At 42.2% G+C, this 25,653-nt stretch overlaps 1 protein-coding gene across 1 annotated transcript; it reads right to left on the bottom strand.

The window, feature by feature from the left end:
- Positions 1-20,398: 20,398 nt before the first annotated feature.
- LOC308562493 (growth-regulated alpha protein-like) lies at positions 20,399-22,179 on the bottom strand. Its single transcript, XM_081148660.1, has 4 exons — positions 21,878-22,179; positions 21,645-21,768; positions 21,478-21,561; positions 20,399-21,041 (listed from the first exon to the last, which is right to left on the bottom strand). Exons 1-4 carry the CDS (start codon positions 21,981-21,983, stop codon positions 20,930-20,932), a joined length of 426 nt encoding a protein of 141 aa, XP_081004786.1. The 5' UTR covers positions 21,984-22,179; the 3' UTR covers positions 20,399-20,929.
- Positions 22,180-25,653: the final 3,474 nt, after the last annotated feature.

Genomic DNA, 25,653 nt, shown 5'->3' with positions numbered 1-25,653 from the left:
AAGTGCCATCTATCAGAAGATTAGAAAAATATAGGTTTTTAAAAATGGGAAAAGAAGATGGGTCTAGTAGGAAAGTCATTTTCAGGAGAATATTCTATACTGAGTCAATCTAAGAAATGAAAGTCATTCAGGCTGCCAGGCTAATTCATTTGTCATCAGCATCACCTACAAAGGATAATTACCTCTGCTTTCCAAATTTCAAGCTGTGCTGACTCAGCTGAAATCTTAAATCACAATTAAAAAGCTAATATTTTTGAATATGTACTATGTGCCAAGACTATTTCACTGCTTTGAGTGGATTATAATATTTAATTACTGCATTAATATAATGACTTAGGAACTACTAAGGAAACTGCAGCTCAGAAACTTCAGATAACTTGGGGAAGGCTGTCCTTCTCACAAGTGGTGGAGCCAGAGTCTGAACTCAACAACCCTCTTCCTAAACCAGCTTTCTTAGCCTCTGTACCATAACAACTCCCAAATATAAAGAAAGCTTATTTATTTAGGTGGTCGAATTCTGTGTATTTCCATGTGGGGGGAAAACTCCTCCTTCTACAGTAATGTATGTGCTGTCCTCTGCCCCAGATTCATTAAAATTACCCCCTTTACTTTCATACTTTCACAGCCCCCCTCCTGCACTGTCTGTTGGCCCTTCCTTCTTTCCTTATTTCTCATGATTTATCCAGTTGAAAACATGGCACAGCGGCTCACCTGCCCACTGGCAGCCTGTGGCTAATGTCTGTGAAGTGTTAATGGGAGTCAGACGGCAAGAGGTCTGGCAAGTGAAGGGGTTGGGTTAGTTTGGTTCTACTTTTGTCCTGTTCTGAAAGCCATAACTCACGATAGAAACAATGCCTAATCTCCCGCCTGGCTTCACACCAAGATAGTCTTTGAGGCTAAACATACCCAGGCTGAGGTCAGGGTGTGTGACTTTCATCTCTCAGAACAGACGTGAGAGGGAGCCCAAAAATAACGGAGGGGAGGGCAGCCGCGACTCCACGCTTCCTGTGCACTAGTCGGTACCTTTATGTCGGTTATTTTGTACGATCTTCACAGCAACCTTTGAGGTGGGAAGTATTCTAATTATCTCAGGCACAAACAGAGCGGGCCTAGTTTTAGAAAAATGCCCACACACTCACTGTTTTAAATGATAGAACAAGATTTCATTTCAAGTTTATCTGATTCCGAAGTCTGTGCTCTTTGTACTGTATCAATTTTGCATCCCAAGGGCTGGGAGCTATGAGCAGTGAAGAGTTATGAGATTGCACACTCATTGCAGGAAAACTTTTTGATAATAAAACCTATCCTCTTGTGAGCTACTATTAGGTGCCAGGCTCTTTGCTGGGCACTTTGCATGTGTTACCTAACTCAATCCCTCTTAACTCTAGGAAATATTAATGAATATTGCTGAATGAATTAGTGTATGAGTAAGTAAATGAAAGCATTAACCTATGTTTAGTTTTAAGGGGGAAACAGAAATTCAAAGTGTTATTGAACTAAATTAAATTTCATAGTAAATAACAATTATTTCTGTATTGCTGTATGTTTCAGATAAGAGTACAGCAATATTTTCTGTCTGCGATAAAACCAAACAATTACCATGTTCAACAAAGCATCGACACACAGGAGTTGTTTCTTAGTATGAGATGGGTCAAGTTGGCCCTTTATAAAGCTAGAGAGCACCGTTTTTCAAGCTATCTTTTTAACATAACTCAAGGAATTGATATTAAATCTTGACCCCATGATCTTTTTGTTATAATTACTTTCTAATTGTATGACCAAGAGTGCAGAATTTCTCTTTGCAGGATATTTAAGAGTTGCAGAGGGAAACTCCCATTCTGATAATGTTTTAAGTCACAGCTCTTATCCCTGTCATTATACTGTGTATATTTCCTGGTTCCTTGCCTTTGCTTTGCACTTTGCTCTGTCCAAATGCTCTTTACCTTCCTCCCATGCCACCATCCATCACCTCACACCCATGTTCTCAGCCACAAAGTTCCATCTAAAATGTTCCATTCTCCACAAACTCACCAACATATAGAGAAGACACTAATACTATCATTATTCCACTTTTTTTTATAATAAAACCTATCATTTTGTGAGTGATCACTAGGTGCCAGGCTCTTTGCTGCGCACTTTGCATGTTATCTAAATAAATTCTTCATAACTCTATGAAATAGATACTGTTATTTCTAATTCACAGAGAAAGAGTCTCAGTAAGATCAAGAAACAATTTACCTGGGATTGGACACCAGGTTATCTGTTTCCAGATCCCTTGCTCTATCCCTCAAATGCCCTTTGTAGCTTAGCACAAATTAAGTGTTTTTGTTCGCTTACCTTATTTTCATTTTTTCCCAAAGTGCGTGTGTGTGTGTGTGTGTGTGTGTGTGTGTGTGTGTGTGTGTGTACAGATATTTATGTAGAGCTTATTAAATGCCAGAAACTGACCTGGATCCTTGACCTGAATTACTTCATTTAATCTATACAACAGTCCTATTAAGTGATTATTGCTATCATCCCATCTTGATCTGAAAAGAAACAGGGGCTCTGTAAATTAAGTTACCTATATTATATCACTACAGATTATAATGTCTGTCTAGCACATTGTAATGTATTAAATCCAAGGTCTTCTAAAGAACTCTTAAATAATATTTTAGAAGTCACTGCAAGCAGAATCAACCTTATGTTAAAATTTATATTCGGTGTGCACCTAGCCTTGCTTTTGCTTCTTCACAGCATTGTCTCTCTCTTTCTAATTGGTGACTATAACATCTCTTTATGTTAGAGAGGTTTATAAACATTCTTCCTTTAGGGCCAGTACCATTCTCTTGCAAAGGAGTCAGATCAAGGTGTAGTTCAAACTTGCTAGGCCATCTCCTGCACTAGCTGCAAATGTTATTCTATCCTCTTTAAGGCAGCCCATACTTTATCATGCTTTTTCATCAAATTTTTATGGATGGAGGTTACTGGCAATTAAGGTAACACAAGTTTCTGGTTTTATGCAAATGATTTCTTCCCCTTTCCACATCATTTCATATATTGTCATGCACTTTGGCATTCAGTCTTGCTTGACCACATCTGTGTAGAATTATGCTCCTTGGGAGCCAAATTTTTTCTTTCCCTGTGAACTAAAACTACTTTATGAGTTCTGTGAAGTAGCTTGATGAAACATGTTTATTATCACAAATTGGACTAATGACAATTGAATGTTCCAGCAGCTGAACTTTGTAGAAGAATGAACTGGGGCCTGTCACATTACTTGCTGTAAACTCTAAGTGGAAAGTGAGGGGAAGGCTTGGGAACTTTTTTTATTGCTCAAGAGGATTCCTTGTTGCAACTGAGAAATGTGGGAAATGACCGAAGTGATTGTTTCAGAGTTAGTTTCTCAAGCAATGCTTTGAAATCTGTTTTAATTACATAAATCTTAAGTGCCTGCTTTGTGCAAAGCTTAAATGAGTTCCTTCTGGGGATAAGACATGCCACCTGCCATTAAGAATCTAACATAATATGCCTGGCTGGTGTGGCTCAGTGTCTGAGCATCAACCTATGGTTTCCACTCAATCCCCAGCCGGGGGCGTGCAGGAGGCAGCCGATCAATGACTCTCATCATTGATGTTTCTATGTCTCTCTCTCCCTCACCCTCCCACTCTCTGAAATCAATAAAGATATATTTTTAAAAAGAAGAAGAAAAAACCAAAGTATTTTTTCTTTCAGCCACCATTGCTGGATCATCATCAATGTTCTGACCTCTAAATGCTGGCCTGTGCCCGAGTCCACCCTGTGACCTCTTCTCAATCTATCTACAATCAAGACCTAGGTTAACTAACCTAGTTCCATAGCTTTAATTACCACTCGTATGCTGCTGGTGCTTCCACTGGTGTGTCCACCTCTCGCCTTTCCTCTGAGCGTCAGAGCGTGTGCTCCCACTCACTGTTCAGCAGCTCCACGTAGGCGCCTAACAGCCATCTCAAGCCCTGCTTGTCCAAAAAGAACTCTAGTTATCCTCCAGCACAAAGTCACTTATCCCTAATATCTATTTATTTAGTAAAAGGCGCCACCATTCACAGTTGCTAAGACCAAAACTGCTGCCTGCCTTGAGTCTTTGCTTTTTTTTCAGGCCCTGCATCACTTCATTAGCAAACCCCGTTGACTGTCTCCGGAATGTATCGCTCATTCCATACGTCTCACTCCTCCTGCCGTTGGCCCCTTAGTCCAAGCCAGCGTCCCGTGTCATATGAGCTACTTAACAGCCAGCAGACTTGCCTCTTCGCCTCCACTCTTGCCCCCCACCCCACTCGCTGCGCTCTAGCCAGGCTGAAATTTTGAAATGAAATAAAACGTCTCACTGTCTTGCTCTCAGTCTTTCTATGGCTTTCCACCGCCATAGATTTTAGAAGAAAATCTAAAATCTTTTCCATGGCTGCAACTCCTTTATTAGAGTCCCTGGCTACCTCTTTTTTTTTTTTTTTTTTTTAATATATCTTTATTGATGTCAGAGAGAGGAGAGGAGAGGGAGAGAGAGAGATAGAAACATCAATGATGAGAGAGTCATTGACCGGCTGCAGCCCGCAACCCGGGCCTGTGCCCTGACCGGGAATTGAACCCCGATCGCCTGGATCCCAGGTCGATGCTTAACCGCTGAGCCACACCTTTTTTTCCTTAGTCTTCCTCACACTTGTCACAGGCAGTTTCATTTCAGGAACGTTCTTCCACCACACAGTCATGTGACTTCTTCCCTCATTTTATTGTATTTTCTGTTCAAATAACATCCCTCCTCATGAAAGTCTTTCTGGAATATCCTAGCAATTTCCTTGCCCATTTACTTTTCTTCCTTACCCTATCTCATTTTTTTTCTGATATAAATATTAGACTGTATCATAATATAACCTGATGTTATGTTATATATGTACTTATTTTGTTACTGTCTTGTCTTCCCAATGGTGATATCAACACCATCAGGACAGAGCTCTGCTGTACCCTGTTTCTAGAAATAGTCTAGGCAAGTGGAGGCACTCAACACATATCTGTTGAATTATTGAATTAATGAATGAATTTGAATGAGTAACTGGATGGATGGATGGATGGATGGATGGATGGATGGATGGATGGATGGATGGATGGGTGGATGGGTGGGTGGATGGGTGGGTGGATGGATGGATGGATGGATGGATGGATGGATGGATGGATGGATGGATGGATGGGTGGATGGATGGATGGATGGATGGATGGATGGATGGATGGATGGATGCAAGTGTGCCAGGCTCTTAGGTTACATGGAATGGAGTTTTCATTTGCTAATAGGCTTAAAGCTGCCTTGGTCCTAGATTGTGAAAGAATCTATTTTCTCTCTATTTTCTAGAATCTAGCCTTGGAAACTGGTTAAATTTAAATAAAAGCAATTCTTTGTTTATTCTGCATTAACAAGATTATTAAATCTCTTCATCCTACTGCATCTGCTGTGGGGATAATAACAGAACCTACTTCATAAGATTGTTGCAAAGATTAAATAACTTAATGTATAAAAGTATTTAAGGTGCTGGCATATATAGTAAGTGCTCAATAAGTATTATCTATTGCTATTAATATTATAGTTCTTAATTTAAATTTAGAGTGTCTTCTTATATTTATTTTAGCCAGTAATGGGTTACTCTCACTCTCTGTATCTGGCATATGGAAACATTCATTAAATGTTACTATAATACTTACTCTACCTGATAGAGGCTGTTCTGTCCTCACTTACATGGAGGTCTGGGACCACAAAAGTGCAAGCTGCGTGAATCAAAAGTGACATTAAGGATTATGGGGAAAATTCAGTTTTTCCATTACCTTTAAATTTTTGTCAAAACATTAAAATCTCTCTTATTATCAGCTATAAATGTCTAGGAAATGAAAAAAATAGTGAAACTAAAGCTTATTTTTTATATCTTTATTGATTTCAGAGAGAGGAAAGGAGAGGGAGAGAGAGAGATAGAAACATCAATGGTGAGAGAGTCATTGATCGAGCCCGCAACCCGGGCATGTGCCCTGACCGGGAATCGAACCCCGATCGCCTGGATGCCAGGTCGATGCTTAACCGCTGAGCCACGCCCGGCCGGGCCTAAAGCTTATTTTAGAACACTGTAATTTTAAACACTATAAAACTGAGTGTGAACATATTTTATTTCTTTGTAAAAAGCTTGTTAAACAGTGCCTGTCTTCTTTGCATTGTATAACGTACTCTCTCCTGCTCGCAGCTGCTAGATCCCTTTCTGAGTTTGAGTCTGTATTCATCGCTTCCTCTTTTGCACTTCAATGCCATGCAATATCTCCAGGTAACTCTGGTGTAAAGTGTTTTGCCGGCATCAGTTCCTCTGGGATATTCTCAACCCTTACATCACAACCACTCTCCTCATGGGTGTCCCTAAGTCCACCTTGGCTGAGTTCCTTTGGCTGCACGGCTGGAGTTTCTGCAAAGGCCGCCGTGTCAGCCTCCCCGTGGCTGACTATTTCTTCTCCGTGTCTATTTACACTTGACTTGAGTTTCATGTTTAGATTTATCATTTTTCATTTGTTTGCTGCAGTTTCTTCTTTGATGGCCAATTCCCTCCTTTGATGACCCATTTTGGGAAAAATTCTGTGTTTACCACTGGGAAGACAGGGAGGCATCACAGCCCCATCTGGGGCTGGCTGTGTGCGCCCTAACCACAGACACGCAGCGAGCAGTCGCGCTGACCCGCTTTGCAAGCAGGGCCGTGATGGCCCACCGGTCACGATGTTCATTTCATTTCCGTAGTGATTTTTATAATTGCTTGCAGCTGATGAAGCTAGCTTAAATCAGGGAAATAGTGGGTGAGAAACTGAAGGTGGTTTGATTCTACATATTTTTAAAGGTCAATGCCACAGGCTTTCCTGACAAAAATAATATGCCATCTGTGAGTAAAGAGAAGTCAAGAAAGCCTTCAAGATTTTGGGCCTGAACAATTGAAAAGATGAAATTGCCATCCACTCTGTGGGAGAGAGCCGCTGAGGTAAATCAGCGTGTTGTACATGTTAACTCTGAGACAGCTATTAGATATTCAAGAGGAGATGTGGGCTAGGAAGTTAGCTATCCAAGTCTGGAGCTCAGGAGAGGGGTCAAGGGTGCAGTTACAAGTTTGGGGGTGATTGGCCCATGGATGGTATTTAAAGTCATGAGACTGCACGAAATCGCCAACACGTGTTTAAAGTCATGAGACTGGACAAAATCACCAACGTGTGTTCCTTTTCTCTTCTTCTACTTTCAATTTCCTCTTCTCCTCTACTCGTTCTGCTGCTTCAGTATTTTCTAGAATCAGAACAGGGGTAGGGAGGTATAGAGAAAGAGGACACAATTTTTTTTTTTGCTTAATTTGTACTGTTTGTGGTTCTTTCTTGGCTGATACTGGCTGGTCATGCATTATTGTACAGCAGGCTGCACATGTTAGTTTTTTATGAGCATGTTGGTTAATTCTCCAAATATCCTCACACAAAATACTCTGCACCATTCCATTCCTTGATGGGGACAAGGCATAATGCAGGCTCCACCTAACTTATGGACCCCTCCTGCCCCAGGCTTCTCTCCCCATGGCACTATACCTCCAGCTTCTTTCTGATGGTGTTTTTTGTTTGTTTGTTTATTTGTTTGTTTGTTTTTTATCTAACAGGAAACTTCTTTGTAAAGTCTCTTAAAGACGATTTGTAAAATCTTTTAAAGATGACTTACAAGTAAAATTTTTATACATCTAAAGCATACTGAAAGGAGATAGGTGGTAATTATGTTAATATAGTGAGGCTTAAGTAATTACTTTCTCACCTATTGTCCAAAATATATTGCAGTGTTAAAACTCTTATTCAGTGAAAAACTGTATGTATATAGCATTTTTGTATACAAATATAGACAGTATATTTTGTATATAAGTATATATACATTATTTTTGTACAAAATATGGAATATTTATGTACATAGATGTATATTTAATATAAAATACTATATATGGTTTTTACTTAATAGATATATGTACACAAACATAAATGCATGTAATAAATACACACAAACACACATATATACCTATGTTTAAAGTTATATTTATTCTTCCCAGGAAATGACACTGACATAATATATTAATCCATTTAAAAACATGAACTACTTTGCCCAGTCAGCGTGGCTCAGTGGTTGAGCGTCAACCTAGGATCCAGGAGATCGTGTTTGATTCTGGGTCAGGGCACATGCCCGGGTTTCGAGCTCCATCCCCAATAGGGGACATGCAGGAGGCAGCCGGTCAGTGACTCTCTCATCATTGTTGTTTCTATCTCTCTCCCTCTCCCTTCCTTTCCTTTTTCTGAAATCAATAACAATATATTTAAAAACAACAGCAACAACAACAAAAATGAACTACTTTGTTTTGAGGCAAATCAAGAATAATGAAAATTTTCATAAAGGATCTAATTAATGGCCTTTCTTAATTATTGATTGGCCTGGCTTATAGATGAGCGATCCATCTCACCTGGGAGGATTTGCATTTTAGAACAATCACTTTGCAGTGACTAAGACTGATTGAAACAGGGGCATACTGGAGTCATGGAAACTAGGTAGGAGGCCATTTCAGATGCAGGGAACAGCTTGAGAAGGCCAGAACTAAGTTGATGGCAGAGGGAAGAGAGAGGAGGGATAAATGAGGGTTGAAAAGGGTGTAGAAATGGCAGGACCTCAAGCCCGGCTGGTTGAGGCACAGAGGGAGAGGGTTAGTCTATAATGACCTTTAAGCCCCTGGCTTAAGCAGCTGGATGAGCTGTCATGTTCTAAAATATAACAACAGAACAGAGGACTTGGGGAAGATAATGAATGCACCTCCTTCTCTTTGAGCCCTATGGCCCATGAGGTTGGGCATAATCATGGATAAACATGTGTGTTTTTCAGGTTGGGGGTGGTGGTGAGAGGTGGGGGGACAATTCTTTTCAACAATGACAATTATTGAGTCTCAAGGGAAGAGAAAAATCTCTTTTTGAATGGTGAGTCCTGGAAGGAGATTTGACTAAATTAAAATGATAACGTATTTTTGTTGGTGCCAAGAAGAAAATGCAGAAGACAGGCGTGGTCCAGACCAAAACGACAGCACCCGATAACCCGTGAAGGGAGGCTGGTAGAGCTGGGAAGCAGCAGCAATCAGGATGTGTTAGCCTGATGAATTCGTGTGTCATGGGCAAGCAATGCACCTCACCCAGAAACACACAGAGGGTCTCTTTCTGGAGAAGCTGCGCCTCGGCATTCCACAGGGGCGGTGTGACGGGGTAGAGCTGGCTGCAGGGAAGTAATGGAGGCAACTGGGGCTCGAGTCAGGAATCCTGGATCCACGCCTTGGCTTTGTCACTAGCCAGCTCTACAATCCTTGCCAAGTCATTTAAATTTGTGTTTACTGAAAGGCTTCCTCTGTGAAAAAACAAGTAAAATGTGAAGCAACTGTAAGTCTGACAGTTTATACAGACAAGGGGAAAATACCCCAGACTTGAGGGATATGGGAGGGCCCCTTGGAAGAGGTGACACATGAACTAAAATCATTCTTCAGATCTTAGTCCCTTTAAATGTTAGGTTAGGTGAAGGGTAAGAAACCAGGGCAAGAGGAACAGATTCAGGTAGAGGGAACAGTATGAATAAAAGCATTAAGCCAAGAAATAGAATGGTACCTTCAGAAAGACTGTAAGTAATGGGGTATGACTTCTGGAGCACAAATAGGTGAGAGAGATTCTATTCTGAGAGTGTTAATTTGGACTGTGGGCTCATTTTCGTCTCCAGTCCTTGCAACCACCTCTGAAGTAGATATTAATGTTGACATGTTATAGAAAAAGAAATTGAAATTCAGAACAGTTACTTGCCTGAAATCCCGTATGTTGTAAATGTAGAACCAGAAGGGTCTGTGTGCTCCAAATCCTGTTTTAACTATTAATTTTTGTCACTTCCCCACATTAACACATTAAGATGGGTGGGTGGGGCAGTGGTAACGGGGGCATACTTTTCTCAGTGTCTCCAGCAGGTTACACTTTGTTCCTTTATTTTTTTAAAAAATATATCTTTATTGATTTTAGAGAGAGGAAAGGAGAAGGAGAGAGAGAAACATCAATGATGAGAAAGTCATTGATCGAGCCCACAACCCGGGCATGTGCCCTGACCAGGAATCGAACCCCGATCTCCTGGATCCTAGGTCGACGCTCAACCGCTGAGCCACGCCCGGCAGGGCGCACTTTGAAAAACTCTTTGAGCCTTAAGAAAAAAGTTACAGTGAAAAAATATAAAACATGTGAGTCATTAGATATATAATGTTTGAACCACAAACACAAGGAAGCAAACCTTTCTTGTAAAACCAGTCAAATAAATCAATGAATCACCAACCCTGGTTTCTTCTTAGTAGCTCACAATATCCTTTAGAAACTGTCTTGCAAACAGCTACTCACAGAACTATCTCACATTTAAGCAAAATTAATACATGCCAAATTGGGTGGCCCCGATTGTTTATTGCAAACGTACATTAGAAAACACAGCAATTTGATTTTCTTCGACAGCTAAATCACCAAGAGCAGTTCCATTTTAGCAAAACCATGTGTTTCCAGGGACCTGCCACGGCTCGGACCTTCCCTTGAGTTCTTTCGGAGCACTTGCCGCATGGTAGGCCCTGTTCGTCATTTCCTTGTCTTTTCTTTGTATTTCGTCTCTTGCAGGTTCACTATGATGTAGTTGGGTGTGAATTTTATTTTCCTATTCTGCGTAGACACTATTAGGCTTCCTGAATAAGGGGCCTTCATCTCAATCATTATCCTTTCCAATATTACTTACTTCGCACCCACTCTCCCCCTCCTCGCTGTCTGAGCTCCTTTCAGAAATAAGTCAGATATTCTTGCCCTGGCCTGTGTGGCTCAGTTGATTGGAGGCTGTCCCAGGCCACTGGAGATCGCTAATTCGACTCCCGGCCAAGGCCACATGCTGGGGTTGTGGGTAGGATCCCCAGTAGGGGGCGCAGGAGGCAGCCAATAAACATTTCACTCTCTCGTCCACGTTTCTCTCTCTCTCCCTCTCTCTTTCTCCCTCTCTAAAATCAATAAAGACATATTTTTTAGAAAAGAAGTTGGATATTCTCATACTATTCTCGAAGTCTCTTAGCCTCCTTTTTGTATCTTCTATGTTTTTATCTCTGCTGCATTCTAGGTGTGTTTAAAATAATTGTTTCTCTAGCTGAATCTAATCTACTGTTCGTGTAAGCCATCCAATGAGATTTTACTTTATATAATCATATTTTTATTCCCAAAAGTTCCTTCATTGTTTGTTTGTTTTTTAATTTGCTGTTCCTTTCCATATTTTTTATTTGTCTGCCCCCTCATCAATCTTCTTGGTTTCATAGTATCTTATCCCTTCCTTAGGATCCAATTCCTTCTTTGATGGCAAATGACTTGAAACATATTTATAATGATCTCCTTGTTGATTTTAACACTTTCAATTTAGGGATGCTGTTTATTGTGGGTCCTAACTCTTGTGCAGGGTGGATGACTCTGCCAGAGTTTTGTAAATTTGGACTGTGGGCTCATCTTCAACATGGCTTTATCTTTGAGACTCCTGTGGGGTCCAACCTGCTGGGCCACTTTTACTCTCATTTCTGCCAGACATTGATCTAGACCCCCTTCTCTGCTACCTGGGAGTTCCCAGACCATACAGGTGTTATGATAGAATTCCAAACCTTCTTGAAGGGAGACTCTTAGCAGAGATTTTTTCAGGGGGAAAATTGCTCCCCTCAATCATTATTTATGATGAAACGGACATGTTTCCTTATCAAAAACCTATGTTTTTAGTAGCTTTATTTTTTTCTGAAGGTTCTGATGTTATACAAGGATCTCTGTTACAACTCTCTATCTTAGCAAGATGCACAGTCATGTCATCTGTCCTGACGTGACATTAAAACATCAGCATGTAGGTTATTGATAAAACTACCTTCAATCCTCACCCTGGACAACCTCAATCACTTACCTATGAAATGTCCTCTCCTACTTTCTGCTTCTGTTTTTGACAGGCCAAGGGGGAAGATCCTGAGATTTTTTTCTCTAGTTTCTGGAGAATTAAGCTATTCATTTTAAAAGACATTTCATATCTCATTTAATATTTCTAAGTGATTTTTAGTATAAGAATTTTCAGGTTATTTTGCCCAAAATATTTTTTAAATAAATAAAATAAACCACGTTCTGGAACCAGAAGTGCCATACTGATTTTGAGAAGAGCATTCTTGGAGTTGCAGAGAGGCCCCCTGAGTTGTCTCCCATGTACTCTGGAGGTTGCCTGCCTGACCCAGGGGTGGCTCCTGGTGGCCATGTCTCTGTAGTGTGTTCCCACTCTCCTGTCCACGGGGGTCTAGGCCATAAATGGGTGCATGACTCAACTGTGCTAAATGGATCCTTTTCTCTTAAAATTTGGAATTTTGTATTCAAAATACTTTGAATCTTCTACTTGTGGTTCTAAGATAGTTCTTTTATTAAACTAAATCTCAGAGCTAATTGTTAGTGTACAGCTTAATAACATAATTATTATTTTTGCAGTGAGCCACAGCAGTGTAAAACTTGCCACCTGCTTTGGTGTCTTGGTTTATATACTTATGGATAAGATCATGTGAACAGGTACCATAAAACTGGCTTTATTAAGTTCTAATTGAGAAGTAATTCTATGATTTTAATAATAATAATGGGTACACTTTATGATATTATGCTAACTTTCAAAGCAACTTCAATTTTATTAACTCCTAATAACCCTGAGAGGGATAGAGATACTTTGTTTTGTCTTGTTTTGCCACATTTACAACAGAGTGTAGAGAAGTTCAGATATTTGCACAGAATTATTGAGCCCAAATCTTTTCTTGCCTAGGGCTCTTTGTGTGTATTACCTATCTAAAAACAATAGTTTCCCCCAAGGAACTGTGTTTTATCTTTCAATCTCTCTGGCCTTGTTTTCCCACTGGCACATGCAGACGCACACATGCATGATAGAATCCTTTGGAGGCACCTGCCTAATTCATAAAACTCTCACTTCTCTGGAAACTGTTTCTGCATTGGACAGCGGGGGGTCCCAGACGGCCTTGTGAGCGCCATGTAACCCTGGCCCCTTGGCCACAGTTGATTGGACCTGTGTGGACACCTGGATCACTATGGCCAATAAGGGCTTCTATTCTGAGAGTTGGAAATTGAATCTTAGGGAAAGCAAGTTACTTTTCGTGGACAATTTGCCAAAGAGACCAAAAGAGCAGAGAGAAAGAAAGAAACCTTAAGTCAGCAAAGACACAACAGATGACAAGCAAATTCCTGAGGGCTCTAATGCCTGTAGACTGAACCCCTTTCTGCTATCTAGTGAATGTTTGTGTCCCTCCAAAGTTCATATGTTGAAACCCTAACTCAGTGTGATGGTATTTGAAGGTAGGGCCTTTGGAAAGCAGTTAGATCAGGAGAGTGGAACTCTCATAAATAATACCAGCGCTCTTAAAAGAAAAAGCCAGAGAAGACAGCAAGAAGACGGCCATCAGTAAACCGGGAAGAAGGCCCTCACAGAAACCTGACTGTACTGGCAGCCTGGCCTTGGATTTCCAGCCTCCAGACTGATAAATAATGTTTGTTGTTTAAGCCACCAAGTTGGCGGTAATTTGTTATAGTAGCCCCACCCGACTGAGACACTTTCTGAAGTAGCATTCCTATTCATTGACTCCATGAGATAATCACTCATTTGTTAGCACATTTTTTTTCAGAAACAGTAAAAAAAAATTGATGTTTATTCACTCATGGTGTTACATATGCAGAAATTCTAAGAAGTTGGGTGATTAGAACATTAATTTAGCTCTGTGCTTTCCATCTCCTCTTTCTGAGGCAGTATGCTGTGGCCTTCCCAGGGACTTAATGGTCATTCATTTCCTCCCCTCTCCTCGCATGATGACTTTACAGTTTCCTAGGAGGGATCACTTCTACTCTTGGCTGATGTTATCTATTAGGTTTGCTTAATTTAAAGGTGAATTCTTAAAATTTAAGACAATTTTAGTATAGAAATGTATGACACCCCATTTTCTTCTCTTAATGCATTTTTATTTCAGATCTTATAATGAATGAAACATTCATCTAAAAAGAGTATTTTGAATACTGTATATAAATAATCTTACTTTATACTGAGGTCCAAGGTTGTGGGTGACTAAAATGGGGTGGAGGTTAAGGCCTTTGGAACTCAAAATATTGAGCATTGAGATCAGAGGGTTGATAAATTAATAAAAAACAAACAAACATACTGATGTTATTAAAGATGATATCAAAAAATGGGGTGGAGAGAAAACCAGTGGTCAAATGCCAGTTAGCTAGGAAGCTAAATGGACCAAAGGGTGGTGGGGTCAGCATGGAAGTGGTGAAATCTCTTGATATATTGAGCCTAACAGGGAAACCTCTTACCTGCTACATGAGTTTTGGGGGACTATCCTTCCTAGATACTGGACATTTCATCACCTTGCCTTCCATTGCTCCCCTCACACATAGCCAGTCACCTGACTGAAAACAATCTTTAGATCTGCAGCATAAACAGAGAAAGCAGTTCATTATAGTCTTAAATTAGCATAAATTGGTGCTACTTTCAAAGAAAATTCTGAAGGATGTCCAAGCTCATGATGAAACCAAGGGCTCTTGATATCCATAGGATTTGATGTTCCTTGTGTGGTCATCAATTAGGGCCACTACGATACAAGCATAGTGACATGTAATTATACAGATACACAGCATTACTCTTGTGTGTCCCTTGTAAAAAAATTAATTAAAAAAATAAAGAAAAAGTCCATGTTTTGGTGAGCTGAAAATTAATGATAGCTATAATTAAATATTTTATGTGTATTATCTCTAGTTCTCTCATGATAGAGCAAAATAAGAACAAATAAAAACATGTAGAACCCCAGTGTTAATTATCCAGAATGATATAACTTATTGCTGGTGGATCTGGAACACTAAACCATAGCTATAGAATGAAAAAACCCAAGGTCCTCCCCTCACATTGCATTGCTTAACTGGAATATTTTCTGAGTTTTTCTAGTGCCTAGAAGGAAAAGACAAAAGGCATGGTTGGCCTACCAAAGATACCCAGGACAAGGGCAGCCAGAAGTAGGCTGTCCATGAGCTGTCAGCAGCCATATCTGTGCTTGACCGTGCTCCTTGTCGGAATGGTGGACTCAACACTAAAAGCCCTCTTCTGTGTGCTCTCTGTAGCCCTGAGAATTTTTTGTTGTTCTTGCATTCTCTCCCCCCACTGAAGAGTGAAAAGAACACGTTTGTCACTTACAAGCTAAAAAGGAAGCTGGGTTTGTTTTTCAAGTTTTGTTTAATTTGGGGTTTGGGACAGAATGAGGTGAATTAGTTGAATAGAAAAATGAACCTATTGTGTCCTGAGGGTGGTGAAACTTTGTGATTGTGAAGGGTTCAGTTCCAGGTGTAGATAATGGTGACTTACAGAATGGAATCACAAAAAATGTCTATATCCCCTTTCAAAGGTCATATTTGTACAAAGTAGGAAATTAAGATTTTTTTTTTTTTTTGCAGCAAGTATTTGCTTTTGGCTTTTATGCCTATTTGCATAATCCAGCTCAAAGTCATAATAGAATCTGCCAAGCTCTAACTATAGTTACAGCATAGGTAACCACAAAGAAACCGAAGTTCAGACTACAATAATCCTTGTCTTCCTAAGAACAGTTTACTTTTGGTTTGAAAGCAGCATTTTCAATGAGCTTGAAGCTGAATTATCTAACAAGGAACTATGTGCTTTAAATTTTTTTTCTTAAGATTTATAAGTGACTTTAATAATTCCGTACTGACCTCATTTATTTTTTGCATTAACAAATCAAACACTAAAGTATTTGTATTAGTTTCCTAGGGCTGCCATAACAAAGTACCACAGATTGGGTGGCTTAAAAACAGAAATTTTTGTCTCACAATTCTGAAGGGTACAAGTCCAAAATCAAGGTACTGACAAGGTCGATTCTTTCTTAGGGCGGTGAGTGAGGGAGCTGTCTGAAGCCTGTTTCCTTGGCTTGTAGATGGTCATTTTCATCTTCACATGATGTTCTGCCTGTGTATATGCCTGTCTCCAAATTTTCCCTATTTATAAGAACACTGGTCATGTTGGGTAAGGACCCATCCCAATGAGCTCACTTTCATTTGGTTAATTCTGTAAAAACTGTCTGCAAATGAGGTACTGGGGTTAGGACTTTAAAAAATGAATTTGGGAGGGGGGTATAACTCAACCCATAAAGCATTTAACTGAAGAATTAGTGATTACTGAAGGGCTGATATAGCACAAAGGTAAACCTAGCCTAAATAATAATAAGGTCAGTTTGTCAGTTCTCATTGAGCCCCTATTACCTGCCAGAGCCTTTGTTGGACACTAGATATTTAAAGAATAAAAATTGAGTTTCCGCTCTTGAGACGTTCACAGCCTGTGTAGAGAGACAGACACATAGCAAATTAAACTAAAAGGTGATCTGTGTTATACTAGATATGTACCTGGGGCACCCCTGAGACAGAGGAGGGAAGACTTGGCTGGAGGAGGCGGGAGGGAAGACATCAAAGGGGAAGTAACGTTGGACTTGTTAAAAATGAGAGAAAATGCATCATAATAAAAGGCTGACAAACATTCCTGACAGGTAAGTGCACAAAGAGGCGCAGCTTTGTGAAGAGTTGCTATGGTCTGAATGTTTATGTTTCCCCACAAATTAACATAAAATTATTTGGGGGGGTTGGAATCCTTGCCCCCAACGTGATGGTGTTAGGGGGTGGGGCCTTTGGGAGGCCATGAAGGTGGAGCCCACATGAATGGGATCAGTGCCCTTGCAAAAGAGACTCCACAGAGCTCTCTAGACCCTTCCGTCCTGTGATGACACAAAGACTAGTCTGTAATGCTGCACCCTGATCTCAAACTTTTAGCCTCCAGAACTAGTAGAAATAAATGTCTGTTGTTTATAAGCCACCCAGTCCACAGTATTTTGCTGCAGCAGCCTGAACAGACTAAGACAAGGGTATTGGCATGTCAAGGAAGGGAAAAAAGGTATTGCAGTCTCAAAATGAGATAAATATTAATAACTTGGCAACATTCAAGTGACTGATCAGACCTCATCCTTTATACAAACCAAAAAGCTGTGAATAAGTTAGGAACATCATTCAGACATAACCTTCATTTCTTTGAGTCTCGTTTTTCTTCTGTACCAAGTAGAGGTCACAAAATGCTATGTTATTAATATGTGTAGATATTATGATGGTAATAAGGAAGTATACAAAGGTCGATAACCAAATGTTGAAAGACTCCAAATAATTTTATTTTTTTTAACTTTAAAGACAGGCTTAGGACATCATGATAGTTGTTGAGAAGTTTGTTAAACAGGTTGATAAAAGATCTGAGGATCTTCTTTATCAAATACAGGCCTCTAATTATAGACCTACTAAAATCTATACTAGATCTGGGGCAGAATTAATTTACAATTAGATCGAAATTGTTTAAATTGCTCAGATTAACAACTTCTAAGGTTTTATAGACAATCTATTTTATTAGTTGAATTTTCACTCAAGCCTGAGACCTATATAAAAATCCAAGTCACTAAAAAAATCTTATTTTTAATTGTAATCTTATGCTTTATTCTTTAAAATATTTAGCTACACTAACAGAGGTGTAATGTAATGTGATAATGGTGATGATTACTTATTGAGTTCTGCTTTGTGTCAACACACCTCTATGAACTTTTTGTATATTATCTGGAAACTTTACAAGGCATGTTTCTATCTTATAGATGAGGAAATTGAATATTCCAGAAAGATTAAATAATTGTTAAAGATTAAAAATAGCCACAAATTCTTAGCAGCTTCTCACTTCAAGGTATGTAGTCTGTTTCCCAAATCCCTTGACTCTGTGTTGACCTTATGACTTGCTTTGGCCAGTAAGATGTGGTAAAAGTGATGTGGATGCTCCAGACCAAAAATGCAAATAACTTAGGAGCTTCCACTCCTGCCTTTTTGAAATGCTGTTGTCATCATAGGGAGATAGCAGGGCTCGTCTGATAGAGACATGAGGCCCAACCAGCAGCTAGCACCAACCACCAGGCATGTAAGTGAAGCAGTCCTGCTCAAGTCACCGGGTGACTTCAGCCACACGAGTGACCCCGGGAGAGGCCATGAGAAGAACCACCAAGCTGAGCCCAGCTTAGCTGTTGCACCACCAAACCCAAACTGATGATGTGTGGGCCCATGGGCCAGAATCAAATCGTTATTGTTTTAAGCCACTACCTTTTCGGAAGACAATAGATAACTGGCAGAGTAATTTAGCCCATCACACAAGGTGGCTGAACTCACTTTTTCCTTCAAATTGGTTGGCCACGATATTCATAGTTCCTTGAAGCCGCTCAACACTGGCTTGTGGTATGAATCAGCTGTTGGTTATTAATTAGTACTCTGAGATTTGTTCTACAAATTTTAGAAAGCCAATCCTAGAACCAAGATTTCAAGGTAATAATCCTCTTTGGCAATTATCGGAATGATCTAGTTAACGAAAATAGTCTTATACTAACTATCAGAATGCTGAGTTCCAGTCCATTTTTATTTTATTTTATTTTATTTTTTAAATATATCTTTATTGATTTCAGAGAGAGGAAAGGAGAGGGAGAGAGAGATAGAAACATCAATGATGAGAGAGTCATCGACCGGCTGCAGCCCGCAACCCGGGCATGTGCCCTGACTGGGAATCGAACCCTGATCGCCTGGATCCTAGGTCGACTCTCAACCGCTGAGCCATGCCTGGCTGGGCCCAGTCCATTTTTAAATAAAACAGTTCTGTGACATTCGCTAATCACTTAGCGGTCTCTGAGCCTCCACAGTCCCATCTATATAATAAAAGAACTAATTTTTTTGTATGATCTCTCAGATTTTGAACAAAACTCCTGCCTGGATGCTAGGAGACCAGCTCCTGGTTTTAATACTTGACTTGTCCATTCCTCTCCGAACTATGTGGTTTCTTCTCCAGGGAACTGTTGGGGGGGGGGGAGGAAGAGGTACAATTTCTACTACCTCTCGCTTAAAAAAAGTTCCCACTTCTAATTTGGAGGGCAAAACATCTGCAGGAGCGCCACCCTCTCCACAGCTGAAATGAGGTCCTAGAATGGTTTGCATTTATTTACTGCTGCACAGTTTACAAATTTCCTTCCTTCTCATTTATAACTAATTACATCGGAGTTATAAAGAGATTATTATTTTTCATTCTTTTAAGTGCAAACAAAAGCTCACAGAGGTTGTTCCTTGTTACTTAGAATAAAAGCCCTTATGTACCCAGTTCCTTGGAGCAAGACAGAACTTGATCTCAACTATTCAGGCTGCTGGTCGCGCCTTCTTGCCTCTGCCAAAGGCTTTTACCTTCGGGCTCAGGATTTCCTGAACAAGCCCCTAATCCGAGACAAGCACACCCCCCGCATGTCCACAAACATTCCTGCTTTTTAAGGTTTGGAATGTGGTTTCTTTTAGATCATAGGGATCTTTCCTCCCGTGACATACCAGTTTTGTTTGTCTTGGAAACCAGGGGTGCTGCGGCCATAGCTTTCTGAAGCTAACCAATCATCAGGTTCCATAAAAATTGCACTATAAAAAGTGGGAACTAATGCACTCAATCTTAAAACCATTCTATTTGATAAACATTAAACTCACTGTTAGCTCCTTATAAATGGAGGTTAGAAATTAAACCCAACTATCGATTAGATCTTTTTCTAAGTGAAGTAATCAGCCATTCACTCTTTTTGCTTCTACTGATAATAAAAATTGTTTTAGTTTTGAAGAAAAAAAATCCACTTTACATGTAAATGTTTTTTTATGGAGGTAAACTTGAGTGGCAAGGTAGCAAGGAGCTCCTTATAAAAAACAGCAATAGCCCAGGCTGGCGCAGCTGCTGGCTGGGTGTCCTGTGCACCTAAGGGCCTCCACTGAGATTCCGAGTCTAGGCAACTGCCCAGGTTGGGGGCTCAGTCCCCTCAGGGCATCGATGTTTCTCTCTCTCTCTTTCTTTCCCACCCCCTTCCTCTTTCTCTAAAATCAGTAAAAACATATGACTCTTGCACTGAGTGGGGAGGAGCTGGACCACAGTTGGAAAACCACATTCTTGGGTAGGTGAGAGCCAAGTAGAATGACAGCTATCATCAGATGAAGTTAAGGATAACTTATCGTTTGATTTATATGGGTAGCCAATTGAATGCCCAGGAGGAAAAGAATGTTGAGAAACGATGTAAATCATCAGATTATACAGTAAAGATAGTGACTTTTTTCCCAGAAAATAAAACAAACACTGTTGATTTTGAAATAGTTTATTTTCATGTGTTTTTTCACAAAAACATCCATAAATACTTAAATCTCTTTTTTTAAAAGATACAAACATTGCACAATTAACACTAAACACCTGCCTTACAAGAAAGACATGAAATGCCCAAGGGATATTAATTCTTAAAGCTTCAACATTAGGAATGTTGACCACATACTGTGAAATTGTTTCAGTGCATAACAACTGATATCCTTTTGAACAGTCACAAAAGCAGATGTACACATACGTCCCCCTACCCTGACCATGACCTCAGTGTTGCTTGGCTTCCCCCATCCTTTGTCATAGCAGCTGACCTTGCTGTGGGCTTCTCAGAAATATTGCTTTAATGACTAGAGAATACTTGCAAACATTTTACCTTCAAATTAAATAGGAATCAGAATTGGAAGAACATGGGTTGACATCAAATAAACAATAAAAATAACAATATGGTGCCCAAGTAGAGTCAGTCACATCCTTAATGATTTTACATGTAAAATATTAACAGAATATTTGAAAGCCAACCAATAAATAAATAATACGTAGAAGAACTCTCCCAGGAGATACTCGGACATATTAAGCGCAATCCAGGTGGCGCTGGGAGCGGCCGATTCTGCTTTTCACTCTGGGACTCCTGGAGGGCAGGGCCTGCTTTCGGTGCTGCTTCCTCCGGTCGGGCGGGGCCGTCCTTGTCGGGAGAAGACGGGAAGACGGGTGCGCTTAGTGGCTGCCCAGGAAAGGCGCACGGCCCCGGCCCTGCGCCCGGACTCCGCGGCTTCCCCAGCCCGGCACAGCGGCTGCTGGGGGCCGGCAGGCTCGGGAGCGCCCGCATTCAGGAAGGCGGGGGGGGGGGGGGGGGGGTGCCCGTGGTCCTCGCCGAGCCGTTGGCTGCGCACGGCCAGGGGCTCTCGGGAGGAGGGGCGCCCGTGTCCCCACGGCCAGCCGGCCGCATCCCCGCGCGCCCGGGCTCCTGTGGCACCAGGGCACATTCGTGACCTTGCTGGCAAATCTGGTCGTGAAATACTGATCATTTTCACCCCTTCAGCTAACCCTGGGTTTCCCTGCATGGTTTCAGGGGGCAGACCCCAGTGTCTGTCCCAAGTGACTCTGGCCCCATAACTCACTTGTTCAGCATCTTGTCCAGGATCCTCTTCACCATGGGGGCCGCGGGGTTGAGACAAGCTTTCTGCCCATTCTTGAGGGTGGCTCTGCGGACAGAAGGGGGTCCGGGTGAGACGGGGCGGGCTGGGGGCAGGGCGGGGCGTCTGGGGCGACCAGGGCAGGCACTTACATGACTTGGGTTTGGGCGCAGTGGGGTCCCGGGGACGTCACCTGCACACTCTGGATGTTCTTGGGGTGGATCCCCTGCGAGGTCTGCAAGCACTGGCAGCGCAGCTCAGAAGCCACGGGCGCCCCTGCGGGGACAGGGGGCTCGGTTAGCGGGGCTGCCCCCCGACGGGCGCCCGCCCCCCGCGCCCCCCGCGCCCCCCGCCCGCCCTCGGGCTCCCGGGCCCCGAGTGTCACCTGCAGCGCGCCGGCAGACGGCCACCAGGAGCAGGAGCAGGAGCGGCAGCGCGGCCCGGAGGAGCCCGGGGGCGCGGGGGGCGCGGGCGGCGGCGGTGCGGGCCATGGGCGCAGCTCGGAGGGTCGGGCGGTGTCTGGAGCGCGAGCTGGCGGGAGAGCTGGCGGAGCGCGAGCTGTGACTCCCCGAGACGGGCGAACCCCTTTTATCCAGGGTCGGGGTGAAAGCTCGCAGCCCGGGGCGGGAGGTTCCCGGAGCTGGGTCGTCGGGTCGCGGGAAGGCCCGCCCGCCGCGGAGTCGGGGTCGCGGGCCCGGGAGCGCCGCCCCGGGGCTCGGCCGGCTGCGCTGTCCCCGCCCGCGCGGATCCGCACGGGGCAGCTGCCGTCCGCGAGGGACCGGCTCAGGGCGGGCTGGGGCGCGCCAGAGACCCTCCAGCAGGGCGGCGCCTTAGAGCGAGAGTTGTCCCTTCAGTTACCAGACCTGGGGAATCAAGGAATCAAGGCGGGGCCCGGGGCAGCCTTCGCTTAGCTATCTACACGCACTGCCTTTATATTTATTCCGCGGCTCTCTAGATTTCGGTTTTGCATATGTGTGTGTGCATGTGTGTGCATGTGCGCGCGTGTGCATGTGTGTGTGCATGTGCGCGTGTGCGTGCGTGTGCATGTGCGCGCGTGTGTGCATGTGCGCGCGCGTGTGCATGTGTGTGCATGTGCGCACGTGTGTGCATGTGTGCGTGTGCATGTGTGTGCATGTGTGTGTGCATGTGCGTCTGTGCGTGTGTGTGTGTGTGTTGCTCTGTTAAAAATATCACAGTTATCTGGGATCTAGAGAGAAATATTCTACCTGTTCCCTTGTTTTATTTTCTTAAATCACACTTAGGATATCTTGGCTTTATTTTCCATTTGGTGATCAGAAGGATCCCTGTCAAAGTTGAACCCAGTTAATTTCAAAGAAAGCTGAGGGCTGTGGCATGACCCTTCCGTCTCTGCTGAACTCCCTTATTGCCTCTCTAACGCTGGAACTTCCTAGGTTCCTGGGAGATCTTCCCCATGCGAGGGGTTCAGATTTGAACTAGGACATACAGGGCTGGGGGTCACTCTGGAGCTGTGCAGGGGCTAGTAGGGCAGGCTCAGGGGCTCACCTTTTGCGGTCTGTCCTTGGACAAAGCAGCACCTGCACACTAGAGAGGAGGGACCTGCCGCACCCTTACTCAGCTGTGTGGGGAAAATATGAAATGCTGCATCCCACCGGTAGCCCTGTTTCATTTACTCCAAGACCTTCAGTGTGGGTCCCCCTTTCTCCAGAAACAAACATTGACACGTCTGTTTTCTGTCCAGGAATTCCAGTGTTTTAACCTGACGCCTTTCCTGTTTTCTCAAATAGTGAAACATTGGTTGATTCGGCATTAGGTAGAGAAGAAGTAAGTGTAATTCTCCAGGTTGGATTCAAACCTCTCGAAGACGTGGAGTGCACTGGGAGGCTGGCAAACATCTGTCCCTGGACGACATGATGGAGGGTAACATCATCAGTGTGATGCCTGATGGAAATCCCGGACCACTGGTCTGATATGATGAGAAGGGTGCATCACCTCTTTAGCATTTTTTCCAAAAGTTCATAAGCCAAGTCTAACCATGGGAACAACATTCTTCAAAACTAAGTTGAGGAATATTAAATAGCTGACTAGTACTCTTCAAAACTGTCAAGGTCATGAAAAATAGGAAAAGACTGAGAAACTGTCACAGTTCAAAAAGAAGAATGGAGACGTAGACAACTAACTGCAATGTGGATTGCATCCTGGAACAAAAAGAGGACAGTAAGCGGAAAAACCGATGAAATCCAAATAAAGTCTGGAGTTTTGTTAATAGTAATGTGTCACTGCTGGTTTCTTAGCTTTGGCAAATGTACCTTGGTAATGTAAAATGTTCACAGTGGGTAACCCCGAGAAGGGTGTACTGAAACTGTGCACTCTTTGCAACTTTTGTAAATTTAAAATGATTTCAAACTAAAAAGTTTGCTTTAATAAAAGTTTCCCCTTCTCAGTCAGTTTAGAATACCACCAAAATAAAAGCAGTGGACTCACATGCTTTACATTGTAGCTTCCCAGAAAGGGGATTGAATTTTTGTTGAGTTCATATTTGCTCAAATATGATAATCCAAAATATCTACTTCCCCTGTTTGGACATTCATGGTGTTTCATATGCTCAGGTAGCTTATCTTCAGCATTAATCATGATGTCTAAATTGCTCATCTATTTCTTGTAACTAAAAGAAACACAGGAAGTATTTGCTGTAATGACCCAGCACACAACTGATGCAAGTGAGGGGTACATAGGAAATTCAAAATTCCAGGTTATGAAAGGAGCTTCCAGAAAAGCAAATTAAGCCTATCCAACATATGTAGATTGCATAGATTTGATTCCTGGGAATGGCTTTCATCAAAATCACTTGCTTTCAGAAATGTAATAAAAAGAAAAATTTCTTTTTGGTCACTGTTATTTTCTTCTTAACATGCCATTTGAATCTGTAATATCTCCATCAACCAAAATATGCAAATATTTATAAGCACAGGGATGGTTAGTCTAGTGCTCATTCTGTTGTTTGAAGAAGTATTTCTACAATACAATGACTTTTGCATGTTGTTCGCCAGGTTTTTATGCACAATCTTTGAACCCATGCAATGACTCTTAAAGAAATGGAATATTTAAAATGGAAACTTTGGGGGGTAAATTTCTTTTGCCCTGTAATCATCATGAATCTTTCAGAATTGACATTAGTACAATCCAGGATGCTCACAGCTTCTGGGCCCACTGTTTTTCCCCTGCCATTACTGCAGCCACCAACCGCAGGCAGATGTGAACTTAAAGCTCCTCTCCTCAGCTGAACCAGGAATCTTTCTGCCACAAAGTTTCTCTGTCACTACCATGGAAAATCTCTTGCCCAGCAAGGAACAGGAGGCATTCAATAAACATTCCCCCTTCTTTCATGTTTTAGGCAGCTATTCTACCTGATTTCTCAGAACATCTCCAGTAGGATTAAACCCCAGTTGCCCACACCCTCTTTGTCTACTTCGCTCGTCCTAGCTCTCTAGTCCTGTACGCTGGGGACATTTCCCCAAATCAGTCTGCCTGTATGACAGGCTGATGATTCGCTCTGCTTTTGTGAGGGCACTTAGGCTAGGACACGGCTGCATCCTGGGAATGAGCCATGCTGCCTGGCAGGCAGGAATGGGCAGTGGAGCCCTGGTCTACGCCTAGCGTGCCTTAAGAGCTTATTCCCCCACAGCTTCCAGGTCCATTTCCCTAAGGTTACCTAGTGACTCTGCTCTGTGTGAAGAAGAGGGAAGATTTCTGAACATGACATTAAATTCTTGGTTCAATCTACCCCTAAAGGGCAAGGGCATGAGTGTGCATCAGAAACAGAATCAACCTCTCTATTCAAGACTCCCCTTCGACTGCATAACTGTTCCCCTTTCTCTTTCTCTGATAACACACCCTAGATCTACCTGTGTATAGTCCATGGGGTTCAGTTCCTTCCTTTAGGGGCTCACTCTCCCAACCCTGATGATTGATTCAGATGCACAAGTGCCATAAGCCAGGTCAAATGAGAAACGGTCCCTAGAGTTTCTGTTGAAACAGTACAAAAAGGTTCATAATTATTCTTGTTTTTTGCTAAACTGGTAAAATGAGGCCTAGAGTTAGCCAGTGCTTGAAGAAAGCCTGCCTTACAACGACACTTTCCCAGAGAAAAGCACATGCAATGGGACAAATTATTTAAAACTT

Source organism: Miniopterus schreibersii (assembly GCF_964146895.1).
Source record: "Miniopterus schreibersii genome assembly, chromosome: 1".
Taxonomy (NCBI): Eukaryota; Metazoa; Chordata; class Mammalia; order Chiroptera; family Miniopteridae; genus Miniopterus; species Miniopterus schreibersii.
Note: the sequence above shows the minus strand (reverse complement) of the source record. Positions and strands in the feature narration are given on the sequence as shown.

What these genes read in the sequence shown, in the direction of transcription:
- LOC308562493 (XM_081148660.1), bottom strand. Translation starts at nt 21,983, where the DNA reads ATGGCCCGCACCGCCGCCGCCCGCGCCCCCCGCGCCCCCGGGCTCCTC. An exon ending in TGCGCCCAAACCCAAGTCAT is followed by an intron (nt 21,562 to 21,644) that starts GTAAGTGCCTGC and finishes TTCTGTCCGCAG; the next exon opens with AGCCACCCTCAAGAATGGGC. An exon ending in CTGGACAAGATGCTGAACAA is followed by an intron (nt 21,042 to 21,477) that starts GTGAGTTATGGG and finishes TCTCCCGACAAG; the next exon opens with GACGGCCCCGCCCGACCGGA.